Here is a 14,715-nt window from a genome sequence, read left to right as displayed (position 1 = left end):
TAAAGGTTTGAAGAATTGCCTATCAGTAATTTTTTTACTAGTTTACACTGTCAAAGTAAAATACTGAATATTCAGATGAAAATATGGTACATGTATAACACAGCTGAAGCAGGGTTTTTGTGAAATGCCTTTGAAAAAGAAAGGGAGGAGGAAGCCATCATGTTTTCTTGGAGAAAAAAAACACTAGCAACCTAAACATATGTTGAGTTATAAGTATATTGTAGAAGTGAATGGGTTAAGTCTTTCACTGCAGACATGCAAACTGTGTCTTGGTTTTTGTGCACTATGGGTGGTGATGCTGACCTCTTGCACGTGCAGTAAAGTCCTGAGGCTGATGTGCCTCTCCAAGCAGCTCAGTCTCTTCCAGTATTTTAGCAACAGAAGAGGGTGGTTTAGTCATAGGAGATGTGATGTGCCTAAAGATTCTCTGATAGTGGGATCTTTTTTGATCATGCATCTGTGCCACGGGTGTGAATGTGAAATAGCAGCACCGTCCCCAGCCACGTCAGCTCGTGTGGATGCAGCTCATTCCTTAAGAGTGGTGGGAGGTCTGCACAGGAAGTGAAGTACTGCCATAATGTCTCAGGGTAAGGTAGTCCTTCAAGTGCCATTCACCTCAGTAGCAGAACCAGATAAATGTTTGGGTGCATAATGAAAAATCATGTAGATATATGCATATATTCCTCTTACATAGTAGTCTAGTTGCTCTTTCTGTCAGAGGGGATTGAATTGGTATCTGCCTCAAGGGTCTGCCAAGCCATTATCATATCATATGCTGTTATTAAATCTTTAGCCTAACCTTGTCTACATTAAGGAATATTTAACAGATTTAAATTTTCCTTGCATCTGATGAGAATGTGCTCAATATCCTGGAAGTTAAGGAGCAAATCAAAACCAACCATCTGTATTTTAGTTCTTGTTTAATACTTAATAGACTTCGATGTACAGCAAAACTATTGAGAGGGATTGCTGCCGCCATTATAGAATAGCCAGAGATACAGAGATCCAGCTTTTTCCTCAAAAAGGTAGGAAAGGTGTTTAAAAAAAGAGCTAATGGAACCAGACCTGCTGTGAGCTGGGTAAGATTCTTTCTGCTCTGTGAAATGTAGAGTCATTTTCTCCAATTCCATTCTTGCTGTAGATAAAATGTCAGAGTTTCCCCAGCAGTACCGTGTATGATATGCAAGATAAAGGTTTCAAACCCCTCATAGTAAAATATGTCTTACATGGATGCAGAAATTGGCAAATCTATAAAAAGTGATACTTATTTATAAAGAACTTCAGTCTCATCTCACTTAAGTTTTGCCCAGTTGGTAGCATGTTCATCTATCCCTTGGTGCACACAGAAAGACAAACCATAATTGTATTAATACTCTTCATAAGCTTCATATGAGATAGAAAAAATTCTAATGTAGACAGTCTAATTGGAAAAGAACAGGAAGAGGGGCAGTGCTTGCTGTTATCTTCCCTTTCCACGTTAGTGAACAGCCAGGGCTTTTGGTTTTACTTTAGTGGAGGAGAACTGAATTTAGTTTCCATGGTTTCATTTTTTAATAGAATATTTGATGTAAAAGAAATTTACCTACAGACCTCTCCATTATTTAATTGCATTCTTTAAGCTGGTTATTATAAAAATTTCTGAATGTCTTCGGTTGTTTTTATGAATCATAAGTGAGCAGCTGTGTAAGATAAGTTAATTCATATGTGTAATCCAGTTATATGGCCAAAAGTATTAAGTTTCTCCAGTATTTTGTCTAATTCTTTGACCTACTTTTCTCATCTTACTCAATACTGCAAAGGTTTTTTAAGCAGGTTAGTAAAAAAAACCCCCAAAACAAAACCCCTTGCTGCTCCTGCCAAGCTTTTAATTAGCATAAAGCATTAAATATAATGCATCATGTTTGTAGTTAGGGAGAATAGATGACTTGGCTGCTTAGCTTTTGCTGTTGCTGCATTCTCACTAGAATGCCCCCATGTGAAGGTTTTAGTGTGAGAGCTGGTTGATTTATGTATTTACAAGCAATAATATTCCTGTCCAACTGAATTATGTGTATTTTACCACAATTCCTGTGAGTTAAGTTGAATTGTCATTTTTAAGGCTTGAATATCATGTTAAAGTAAAAATACCCACTTCACCAAAACAGCATACAAAGAACACTGATTACTTACACCTTAAAAGTCCTGACAAGTTCACCACACACACACGCACACACACACACAAAAGCCCACAGAAACATGGAATTGTGTCACTAAAAAGACACTGGTTAAATGGTGTGAGTCTCAGTGCTAATTAAGGAAGTAGGTAGCTCAAACCAGGGAGCAGAGATAAAGGATATCACCAAGACCTCTACAGAGAACACACCTACTGTTTCCATTTAATAAACTCAAGATTCCCTGTTTCTGTTCATGATCTGTGTAGCTGCTTATGATTTTTTAAATGTTATCCATGGAGATGTAGATTTGAAGCAACATCTGGGAAAGCCTGGGTTCTACATAGCATGGTGCAAGTTGTGCCCTGCTGGACTCTCCTCCTTAGGCTGTCTGAGGTCTTTGCCCAAACTTATGACAATAAAGGTCAGGAATTGCGTTGCTGTCCTGCTGCACCTACAGAAATGTTTCTTTCTTGTATGATTTGATGACTAATAAGATAGTTAACAACAAAATACAATCCTTTTAAGTTAAGCTTCAGGGTGGGGTAAATGAAGCTTCACGGCAGCTGAGCTTGGTGCTGCTTTAAATAGGATGATCCAGCTCTTTACTGGTCTCTTTAATTTCTGGCTTTGGGAGCTCATGTCCTACATTCCTCCCAGGTGTCCAGAAGCAAAATGATGGGAAAATATTTTGTTTTTTTCATTTTTTGAGAATTAGTTTTCTGTTGATTCAAGTTCAGGTTCATGGGTTAGGCCACTGAGAGGGATCTGGTGAACGTTGAAATTGGTGCCTAAGAAGCAGTTTCAGTATGCAGCCAGGATGAGGAGAGTATCTGGATTGCCCCTTTTGGAAATGCCCAGAACTTTGGATAGTTTCCCTCTGAAATGTTGTCTTTGCCAAGAAAGTTTCATAGAAACAAACAGGAGAACATTTTTTTTCTCAGGGAAAATATAATAATGATAAAAAAGATTTTATCACTAAGCATTTATTATTATTACTATTATTATTATTTATTATCATTATCATTATTATTCCTCCTGAGTTATAGAAGGGGGAGTGAAAGCCAGAGGGCTGTGTTCTCTTCCCTGAGCTATGATTAGGAGGTGGATCTGTTGTGTAGCAGCTTGCTTAGCCAATTGGTGGGCATAAGGTCAGTGTGTTTGTTATTTGGGGCAGCTGGAAGAGAAGTGCTGCTTCTTTGAACACCAGTCTTCATCATAGGAACCTCTGTACTTGCTAATGCTTATATCTACTCCTACAGCTAAACTGGAAGAAATATCTGTAATGAGGGATAGCAAACCTTAAGTTGTTTAACTTAAGTTCATACTTAACAAGAGAAAACACAACAGACTGTAAATATAGAGGTTTGAAATAAAGAGATGTTCTCATATTCTTGTAAGGTCAGTGTGATTGTAGACCACATTTTGAAATATTTGTTGTATGTGTTAGTAATCTAGCTTTTCAAAGCACTGAAGGTGAGGATTGATTTACATATTTTGATTACACCTGATGTATAAATTGTTGGTTAAAAAGAAATGCAAATTTGATCACACAATTATTTTTTTTATTCAGTACATGATAGACAATTTTGTTTAATATATGCATTTGGATCAATTTCTGGTCAAGTGAAATGATTTACTTGTAACCTTTGAAGTAAACCTTCAAGAATAAAGATGTCTATTATTTTTTTCCTTTAGAATGCCCTATACAGTCTTCTGTGTGCAGTGTGTATTTGGTATGAGGTACATACAGTATTGTGAACAGGCCCAGAATATTAGGTAGAGTTGCAAGCTGAAAGAAATACAGAGTAGTAGACTTTCCTCCTATTGGTGCTATATAAACTTTTTTCTCATCTATGCAGGAGGTTGCATCAACAATTTGAAAGCTATAAAGAGCAAGTAAGAAAGATAGGGGAAGAAGCCCGCCGTTACCAGGGAGAGCACAAGGATGATGCTCCAACATGTGGAATCTGTCATAAAACAAAGTTTGCAGATGGTTGTGGCCATTTATGCTCTTATTGCCGGACCAAGTTCTGTGCTCGATGTGGAGGTCGTGTCTCTCTGCGATCAAACAATGTAAGTCTTCTGACGGGTACTCCTAAGAAAAAGCCTCCTTGACATTGTCATGCTACAGATTGTTCACCTTGAGTTTGGCATTTCATGCTTCATTTTACTTAAGTGTTTTGTTCATTGCTTTGTTATGAGGTGTGTATCATACAAGTAAATCAATGTAAAATCATACAAGTAAAACAATGTATTTAGTGATTGCCAAGGTACTTTGGAATCACAGAGCTAATTAAAGCAAAAGAATAATAGTGTCTAGTTCTACGGAGTGACAGCTTGAAGAAAATACTTGTTTTTCATAGAATGAAAGAAGAAACCATTTTGCTCAGGTACAGCTCCACGTTAATAAATTTTTATTGAAGCCTTATTTAATATTACATTTTTTTATTTTCATGGAGCTTTTCATAAACATTTATAGATTACTTTTACATGGAATCAGTTGATTTTTTTGGTTGGGAAAAAAACCCATCCACTTTTCTTAGCACAGTGGAAGTGTTATGCCAATTTATTTTAAACTTATTTAAAGAACAGAACTACAGAATAATCTGGATTAAGTATCCTCCTTTCAGGCAGGTGAGCTGAATTGTTCTCCCTCTGATCTGCATGAGTTAGCTGCAGCAGCTTTCCACAAAACCAAATGATATCCAAGAGTACCCTCTGGTCAGTCAGTCCCTTCCAAGCCTCTGGCTACTCACTTGTGCACAAGTGGTAGGATCTAAATTTGGAATACTGTTATCCAGTGATTATTTTTGGCTTGTCATCAAGGACTATGGTGTGTTATAAAACATTTCACACATCTCTTTTTATTACATTAATAGTTTTGTTATCTATCATGAGATGAGGTAACTTTCTCCTATGGCTTTAAGATGCCAGGCTTTTGTAGAGTGCATTTATCAGTGCGCTTGGTATCAACACAAATTCACTTAAAAGTTAACATAGATTTTATAGCAGATAATCCTGTTCACAAGGGACCTAGTCTGTGGCCTTTTCACTTTCCTTAAGATGGGCATCAACTGAATAGGCCTTCTGAAATTTTGTGTAAACCAAAAATAACCCCCCAAAAAGATGCATTTCATGCTTATTTTAGAAGTTTTCCATAGCTTCAATGTACCTGTGTGTCCATTAAATTAAATTCACGTTCTGAAGAAAACTATATACGTGATTGGGAAAATTTGCATGTATTAATACATTAGTAAAAATAGATGCATTGCATTATATCACCTGTAGGTGGTGTCATTGGAGCAAGTCTCTGAAAATACAATTTACTTTGATATATTACATTATTCTATTAATGAGTGCATGTGATACAGCTTATCTTTACTTAGGAAAAAAATTTGCATATATATTTTAAGCATTTTTCACCCGCTATTTCAAGTCACAGAAATGGAAAAGTGTGAATTCATTTGTTACTTGCATTTTGTTTCTTATATTGTTTATGCTTCTGTGCGTCAGGGTGGGAAAACATGTTTTCAACATATGCAGTAATGTCATCTTTTTATTTAAAGCTCTTTTTTTTCTTTATTTTATGTTTTTGTCTCTTTGTAGAGAGTTATTAGAATTGCATTTCTTTGAAATCTGTCTATTAATACTTGCCTATTTTATTCTTTATCTCTTCTTTTTTTCTTTTCTCTTTTTATTCTGCTTCCTTGGATGCTTTCCCAAAGGAGGACAAAGTGGTTAGAATCCATGCTTTTTATAATTTATTATTATAATGTTGTTAGTTAACTGGGATACATATTAATGTGAAAAACTGAACTGAAATTTCAAAATCATCCACAGGGGATGGGGGGAAAATAATGAATCCTAACACCCAGGCCCTACACATTCCTTAGCTGAACATAGGCCTAAAGACAGCTCAACAAGGAAACCCAAGACTGTTGTCAAAATTATGACAATAAAATAAATTAAGAACTAAGAAGTAGAGGAGGCAATAAAGAAGTAGAGGAGGCAATAAAGTGTAATAAAATTTTATTTCATAAATATGTCTTTAGTTAACAGTTTTGACTTTTTGCATGCAAGGTCCTTCCATCAGTTTCAGGAAATCTAATTTAGTATTTTAATTGTAATTTCACATTGTTTTACATGGTTTGCTGTGTTTCATTCTGGCTGCAGCAGAAATTCAGGGAATTCCTGTAAAATCAGCTTTTTGATTTACGTTTTGAATAATGTATGTAGGCAAACAAACTGGACATAAGTATAATGAGCAAGGTGGAGTGAATCCTTTTTGAATGCATAGTCATAATTTGAAAAATCTGCAGGACTTTTAGGATCAATACAGGCATATTCACCACTAGTGCCTGTGCCTTATCTCAAATAGGTGAAGGTAGTTCCCTGTTCATCTCTGCACCCTGTGCATGGCAAAAGGGGTGGCAGTATTGGAACAGAGCAGTGCATGTCCAGTTACCACCTCTTCTTGGGCAGCTCTGTGAAAGATGGTAGTCCAGATTTTTAATTGGAGAATTGAGTGTGGAAATTAGCTAGCTTTTCTGGCACCTCAGCTGAAACGAGTGTAAATTAATTACAACCCAGTGTAGTTTTTGATGCGTTCTTTGTGGAGTTATGCTTGTGATATGAGGTGGTGTTAGGCCCCATTCAAATACTAGCATACCTGTAACCTGAAATTTAGTACTGTTCAACACCCAGGGAAAATTATTTCTATCGCATCTGATTATTGCAGTAGGATTTTTCTATGTCAGTAGTTTCTGAGGGCATGGTTGTTCTTCTAATGGCTATGAAATAGAACTTTCTACAGCTCATTCCCGTGTTTTCTGTGTGGTACTCTGAACGAAGTGTTAAAATAATCCAGTAGTTCTAGATCTTTTCCATTCTATCTAAATGGCTTAGGACAGAGTGAAAGAGGTTTCAGCTCGACACTGATTTCTTGCTAAAGCAGTGCATCATTGATGCATCCATCCACTGGGGTGTATTGAAACATTAGTGACCTTGCAACAGCATCTTCTTTAGGGTCAGAAACAGCAAAGTGCTCAAGTACCCTAAACGCCATTTAGGTACAATTTAGCCACCTAGGTTTTGGAGAGCAATTCAGGTGAACCTCACTTGACCTTATACGCTCAAGGCATCCTTCACCCTTCAATTTGAAACAAAAACTTGGCTATATAACAGAAATTGTGTTAGTGTCTGCATGCAGGAGAGATTGTGTCTTCAATAGGGGACAGCTTAGGTGTTCATCTTTAAATAATGTCACTTGGGATCCAGAAAACAGATTCCATGGCACTAAAGATCTCTGAAGATGTGTTCTGAAGACATATCTGTCTCGTCTGGATTGTCCTAAGTGCAATTAAATACATCCTTATTATTTGCACTTGTCTTAGTTTAAGTTTTGCTGTGTTGAACTCCAGGCTTCCACATGCCAAGAAAATGCCCTGATAATAATGCATGAAAATAAATTCTATATCGTGTGATAAAGCTGCCCTACATCTCTTTAACAGCTAAAAAGTTAATGGTAGTTGGAGGGAAAGTATCCAATAATTGAATGTGTGGGAAACATGGGGAACACTTCTTTAAAGTACCATTGCTTTAGCAGTGCCTGTCTCTGAAAGTTAATGGAATATATAGAATTAATAATACATGCCTAGAAATAGCATGTTTTATAACAGAACAATTGGTATGATTAATATAGAGCAACATGAGAAAAATATTATTTCTTAATTATTTTCAGTGGCTCAATATTCCTGACTAATTACATATGGCAAGTTTCATATCAGTAACTTTTAAAACATATTTATCCCTTAATCTCCACATGAATTTTTACCACAATAAGTTATATTAATACGAAACACATGCACCAAGTTTCTTCAGTTGAAGGGTGCATCATTTGGAAAGGATGATGAAGTGTGAATTACCAAAGTGTCAACTCAGGAAAAGTCAAGTGTTATCCTAGGTTCGAGGTGTTTCCTGTAGAGTTGGAAAATGAATGATACCTCATCTGGGATATTGTTTCCCATGAGCTACCCATCTTTGACAAACACAAACTGTGACAGGCACAAAGAAAGTCAAATCAGAGCATGATCCAGGAAATAGAGAGCTGCTCATGTGAGAGAAGGCTAGAAAGATTAAAGGGACAAAAGCTAAAGCAATTATAGTTGATACCTGAAGTATGGAATTGATATGTAGAAGTGCAGAAAATTTAAACAGTAAGAGTAGAGGACAGTGAATACATGAGACCAAATGGGTATAACTTGGCCCTTAACTCTCCTGGCTTGAAAAAAGATGTTTACAGTCATTAGAGTAAAGCCTTGAGAATTTATTTAGTGTGGCTTATTGGAAAGAAAAATACCCCAATAAAACTTTAAAGGCCAAATTTAATGAGGTTAGGAAAGGATTTATGTGATGTGGATGCTTGTGGCTGTAGGCAATGTGTTAGATCCCTAAGAGGTCCTTGCAGCTCTCGCTTCTAGCTAAATATTTTAAAAATTTAATGCTTTGAAGCTGTTCTTGACCTTTTCAAGTAAGTGCCAAATATTTTTTAAGGATTTTTTCAAATATATATGGGAGAAATTAATATGTTCTCTCCTCATTTAAAATCATAAAGGACATCCCAAAACACCTTGTAGTGAGAGTTTCTTCGTTAGGCATCCTAGGCTGATCAAGAGATGATGCCAGTACACTTAAAAATTAGTTAGCAATAACTGATATATTCTAGTAGCTAATGAGTTTCATAAATTTCAATGATTCTTGTTCTAATATGTCAAAATGCATACCCAAATATGTTTAGGTTCTTTCATATTCTTTGAGTATTGGTTAGCTCTTTGCACTTTCCACCTGAGTTTGCTCTCCTTTCATACAGTTGCAGGCAGACAACATTTAATGAGTTTAATTCAGTTTTATGTGAGATAACATTTCAGAAGAAAGTCAGGTAGGTTTCTTTTTTTTTAAGAAAAAGCTGACAAGAGTGACCACTTGCTTTTATTTGGCAGAATGTTCTAGGTGGTTTTAGTTCCTTATAGAGTGCCTACACTTTCACTTCATATCCTTTTAGTTATGCTCTGTACACCAAGATTTTAATGCCAAAATGGTAGTGGGTTTAAGTTACTTCTCTCTATTCCATTCACTCTCCCATGTGATGTGAAATATTTTGGTTTTTAGGGCAGTGGAGAAGTCAGCAAAATGTCCAACTGGTTGTTCTCCATGGTTTGGTAAGGGACGGGGAGAGCCCAGCCTCAGTCCTCCTGATGTCCTGGCTGTTACTACTTTCTCTGTTCTTTCATTCCGTGGTACCACAGCCTTGTAAAGCAGAAAAATGACTGAAAATACAACTTCTTTTCTTTCATCATTCATGTAAAACTTTTTCACAGTATTTAGTTAGGTAATGCAAAAATATGTATTGCCTTTGTGATCACCTGATACATGTTTCTTTCTCCTTCTAGAAAAGGAGATACATTTTAGGGTACAAAAATGAATGAGCAAATGCAGTTTCTCTGGATCAAAATTCAAATATTTTGTGAAGTGCTGTGGATGTATTGAACTAAGTGAAATTTCTATGACATTGACAGAATTAGGTGGAAAATCCATGGTCCAGATTAAGCCATGTATTTATCCATAGCAATCAGTCTACCGTTGTACAGCTTTCATTAGAATTACTACTTTTTATCAAATTTAAAGTGAAAAAAATTGGTAGCAAATGATAAAAGTAAATTTTGCCACCATTTTCCTGTGCTCTGCAGAATAGAGCAGTTTGCTTTCTCTTTTCTTTTATCATATGTAAAGAACAACTGGTAGGAAATCCGGATGTAAAATGCATTATAGATAGATGAGAATTTATTCACTGAACTTAGTAGGATGTGGTTGCAGAAAATAATGTTGGTAATCAATGCAGAAGAGTGTTGTATTTATGATCTGGCTTTCACTGAAACTGTTTTCATTTTAGTATAATGTCAGTGATTTATACTTTGAAAGAAAGACAGCTTGGAAACATTTCCTTAATTGTATGTCAGGTGTTTTTTTCAGGGTGTTTGTCATTTAGTTCCTTTAAATTATGCTTAAAATTTGATTACATAATGGCTTGCTAATTTAAGCCTTACCAACTTGAGTACATATGCCATGAAATTCAGCTGTGTTCTAATGCTTTAACAGAAGTTGGTAATATTGTCAGAACAAAATGTCTGGATTGTCATGATTTTTTTTTTACATCCCTTTCACAGAACTCTTAGGTCAAATTGTCCATTAAAAGGCTAATTTATGTATGCTCTGACTAACACAGCTGTAGAACAAAACAGAAAAAATCCAGCAGAAGGACGTAAAATTACATAGCAAATTGCAAATTGATAGCAGATAAATTCTCTCTCTGTAGCATTCAATGTAATTTGTTTCCCAAAAGATATGGGGTTTATATGCATCATGAAAGAAGCACTGCTTTTCAATAATGCCTCCCTGGAACTGCTGCTTCTAGCAGGAAAAGTAAAAAAAAAAAAGGCCAACAAGAAACTGAGGAATTCTATTTCAAGTAAGGTGTGGATCACTGTCCTCTGCTTCTGGGAAGTTAGTTCATTTCAAACAAGTGTGAGTGCATAACATTTTTAAGGAAATCCTTAAAATTAGCTTGCTCTTCACCAAGTTTGCTGAGGAAACATGTTTGCCTTGAAATACCCTTTTTATAGGGTCCAGCTAGCAAAAATGATTGGTTCCTTATATTAAAAAAAAAAAAAAAAAAAGGCAGGCAGGTGATGGTAATGCTCTGAATTTAACCAGATCAGACTTACTTCATTTACAGATGGGACTGTAGAAGAGTCACTAGACAGCTGGGTTTTTCTTCCACCATAGCCTTTAAGTCATCATTAAATCAGTAACCACTTGATTAAGCTCTGTAGTTACCCAGGTTTAGTTTACCTGTTTGCCAGCCTCTTAAATGGTGACTTGTTTTGTGATTCTACACTTTGTGACGAAGAAAATATATTGCTACTGCAACCTTCTCTCTTAACCTGTGATAAAGGGCTCCTGAATCCTTCATGTCTGTTCTTGCTGTTGTCATGCAAGCTGGGTAACGGAGATCTGTGGATACCTGACATAAAAAATACTGAAAACTCCATGTAGTATAATGGCACCTAAAAAAACCCCCCAAACTTTAAATCCACTGCAGTGTTATTTCTTGCCATGTTATCCTATTTTTAGTCTTGTATTTTTGGTATTGTTGTTTCAATTTAACTGATTTGAGACTATGGGAATTATTTTGAATGTCAGCAATACCTTTGAGTGTAATAATTCCTTCCATTGCAAAATCTTGCATTAAAACAAACAAACAAAAGAAGGATTGCAAAGGTCAATTAGGCTTTTCAGGAGAAGCTTTATTCCACCTCCTCTTGTCTAATGTCATGTGTGTGTGTATATATATATATGTATATTTAGTATATGTATGTATAAGCATATATTGTATAGATTTTTCATAATTGAACATACATGCATACCATATACATACATCCTGCTACATAGCCTTATACAGGAAGTACAGGGCAACCCAGTTTTTTGACCTTTGAAATCTGTTAATGATTCAAGGTATTCAAATCACCTGAGCAGTTATTATTTACGTACCCGTTTTTCTTGACAAAAAGAGATGTTATGCCATAGCAGTCACAGAATCCCATAAGGGCTGAGGTTGAAGAGAGTCTCCAGAGGTCAGCTGATCCAAACCCCTGTGCTCAGGCAGGGCTTGTCCTTACAGCTTGGCACATTCATGTGTCTTTTGACTTGCAGGGTGAGCAGTGAAAAACTCAAGGAGAATTCATGTCATTTTTGTTACTTGTTTGCTTATTGTAACTATATACATTATAGGCTTACACAAAATCTCATTAAGTTCTGTTAGGAAATAATTATGTGACTTACAGCTTTGGACAAATGAATTTCAGAATTTTACAGAATCCTTTAGAAAGAGCACTAACACTAGGATGATTTTTTTCAGCTCAGTGTTCAGAGAGAAAGAAATACCAAAGCTACAAAATCAACTTTGAGCTTTTCATTTCTTTCAATGTAGTATTTTTATTTTAATGCTCACAATCTCACATTCTGTTTGGTCCAATTAAGCTGATGATATAAAGCTGAGGAGCAGGAGTAGGAGAGCCTTCTACTGGTTTTCCCAAAAACAGTGTGTATCCTACTGGCTCAGATACTATCTGAGGTGTGGGAGATCACTGTTGAACTCCATTGTGATAAAAGCTGCTTTTCCAGATGCTGTCAGTACTGAAGAGGAACATCTTCCTACCTGACTTGGGTCAGTTTCACTACAAAGACAGAAAAAAAAAAAAGTTGAAATTATTTTTCCTTTTTTTGTTTTTGTCCAGCAGTATACTTTGAGTTAGTATTTAGATCTTTGCCGAAATGATTTTATTGCACTTTTCTATTAAGTTCTGGTTTCAGAAAATGTAAAAATATAGAAATATTTTTATTCACTGTTCTGTCAAATATGATTCATCTATGCCCTAAACATCTGTAAGTGAAGAGGTGGGATTCAGGTTCTTATGTAAAGGAAGATAATTTTGGTTAATTAGTTTCAACTGCAGATATATGTTGAAAAGACAAATCAGTTAAGTAAGTTAGAACAATTGAAATCTGAGATTTTTTTTTATGCAGTGCACCTTAGGAAGAAAGAGGATAATAAAGAAAGAAAATACTAGTGGTGCAACACAACAGTAAGAAGTCATGAGGAAGGCCTGGTTTCTGTTTGATGTGTTCATATACCTTAATATAATCAATATGATCCTGTAGACTGTAACTTTATAGTAGATTCTTATCCTTGTCTCTCCAGTGAATACAGTTTTGAAAATGAACAAGTATCACCTTACAGATTTAATATGATAATGTTGCATATCTGGTGTAAGGTAAAAAGAAAAAATGAACAGTTTAAACCAGACACAATTCTGATCATCTCTGACTAGTCAAAATACATACACAATTTTATAAAATCGGGAGAAAAAAATGTATCAAATAAAAAATTGCTAAAATTATATGTTTATATGCGTGAAATAAAATTTCCTTTCTACATCTTACTGCTTATACTTATTAATTCTGATAGATTGGAAATACATTGATAGTCTTTGATCACCTTTTGCTTGCAATTGTGCCATAAAAATGTAGATAGCTCTAGATAGCTGTAATAATAGTGATGCATACAATTAAAATCCTATTTTTAAATGGAGCATTTCTTCTTTAATGAGGGCTTTCTCTTGTAATAGGAACCTTTTATTCTTATAAACAAATCATTATTGCTGAGTCATTAGTAACATTCTCATAAATATTAAGTCTTCTAAATATTTAAGGCTTCTACAGTAAATATTTCAGTTTTATAGATTTTCTGGGAATAGGGTTGGTTAGCTACTGGTAGGATATCTGCTTAGACTGGTCTGTGTAGATGATAATTTTCAAAGTGTAGTCACTCCAGGAATCTGTTTATGAGTCCTTCAGTTCTTCATTACTTCAACCTGTTTCCAGTAATGTTACTATCAGTAGAAAGCAAACTCAGCCTTAAATCCCTGCAAAACCTGTAGATAGCAAGCTGCAGTTTTGGCTGTGAGGTCACTATACCTATTTGGAACCGTTCTTCCATCCTTTCAGTGTATTATGCACATTTAATTGCCTTAATTTTCCACAATGTGCTACTTTTTCAAGTCCTTTAATTCATTATATGAATTGCTTTGAATTTATTGTTACCTCTTGCTACGAAGTCAAATCCAATCTCACTACTATTAATATTGGGCTATTACCTTTATGGTGTCTTAAAATCTAAAACTCCACTGGCATTTTCATTTGCCATCTATTGGCAAACCAAGGGAGGTGGGTTTGTGTTTTGTCATGCCCAATTTCAGTTGGGATGCAAAAAAGATAATCTGTAAGTGTGGAAAAGAATTACCTGGAAGCCCTCCCTGCTGTGGAGGGCTAAAGAGAAGGGATCACTTTACAAAGACGTACCAGGCAGACAAACATTTCACACCACCTAAACTTTCATCTCATTCACCCTGAAGAAAGAAATGTTGATATCTCTTCTGAGTGATACTCCAAAAAGAGCTTAGCTTTAGAGACTGCAGGAACTTTTTCTTTTCTTTATTTTTTTCCCTCCTTCAAAAACATTGAGGGAGAACAGAGTAGCAAACTTGCAGATGTCCAGGGATGTATTTAGGCTCCGGAGGCTTGAAGAAGTGTATTCCTCTGTGGGATGCCTGAGGGGATATGGTGCACCAGCAGAGCTGACTGCTGATGTCCAAGCAGAGGTCAGTCAGAGCTGGTAGTCCTGTGGCAGCCCCTGATGGGACTTTTTTTAATCTGAGCAATGCCCCTTCAGTTTTTCCAGCAGTGGTCTGTTTCCTAGATATACTTGGGTTTTATTGCTAGAAGACAATCAATCTAGAATCATGTTGCTTATTTTAAACTGTGCCCAGCTGTGGTATCTGTGAAAAGTCCTCTTGTAAAAAGATCCCATAAAGTGGAAGGTATCTTCTAATCATGCATGATCCTTCCCTAAAAGACTTGAGCTTTTGGCAAAACTAACTGAATCCCC

The 14,715-nt window shown here is 35.8% G+C and overlaps 1 protein-coding gene across 3 annotated transcripts in view; it reads left to right on the top strand.

The window, feature by feature from the left end:
* Nucleotides 1-14,715, top strand: part of RIMS1 (regulating synaptic membrane exocytosis 1) — a gene marked incomplete at both ends in the record, with an annotated part of 314,191 nt that overhangs the window by 115,552 nt on the left and 183,924 nt on the right. For all 3 annotated transcript variants that reach the window (XM_082277097.1, XM_082277101.1, XM_082277100.1), the window contains one exon: nucleotides 4,013-4,226. In XM_082277097.1, the coding sequence (XP_082133223.1) occupies nucleotides 4,013-4,226 (214 nt within the window). The remainder of the gene's footprint in view (nucleotides 1-4,012; nucleotides 4,227-14,715) is intronic.

The sequence above is a fragment of the Coloeus monedula genome (assembly GCF_965178545.1).
Source record: "Coloeus monedula genome assembly, chromosome: 2".
NCBI classification, from domain to species: domain Eukaryota; kingdom Metazoa; phylum Chordata; class Aves; order Passeriformes; family Corvidae; genus Coloeus; species Coloeus monedula.
This window is presented reverse-complemented; position numbering and strand designations above follow the sequence as displayed.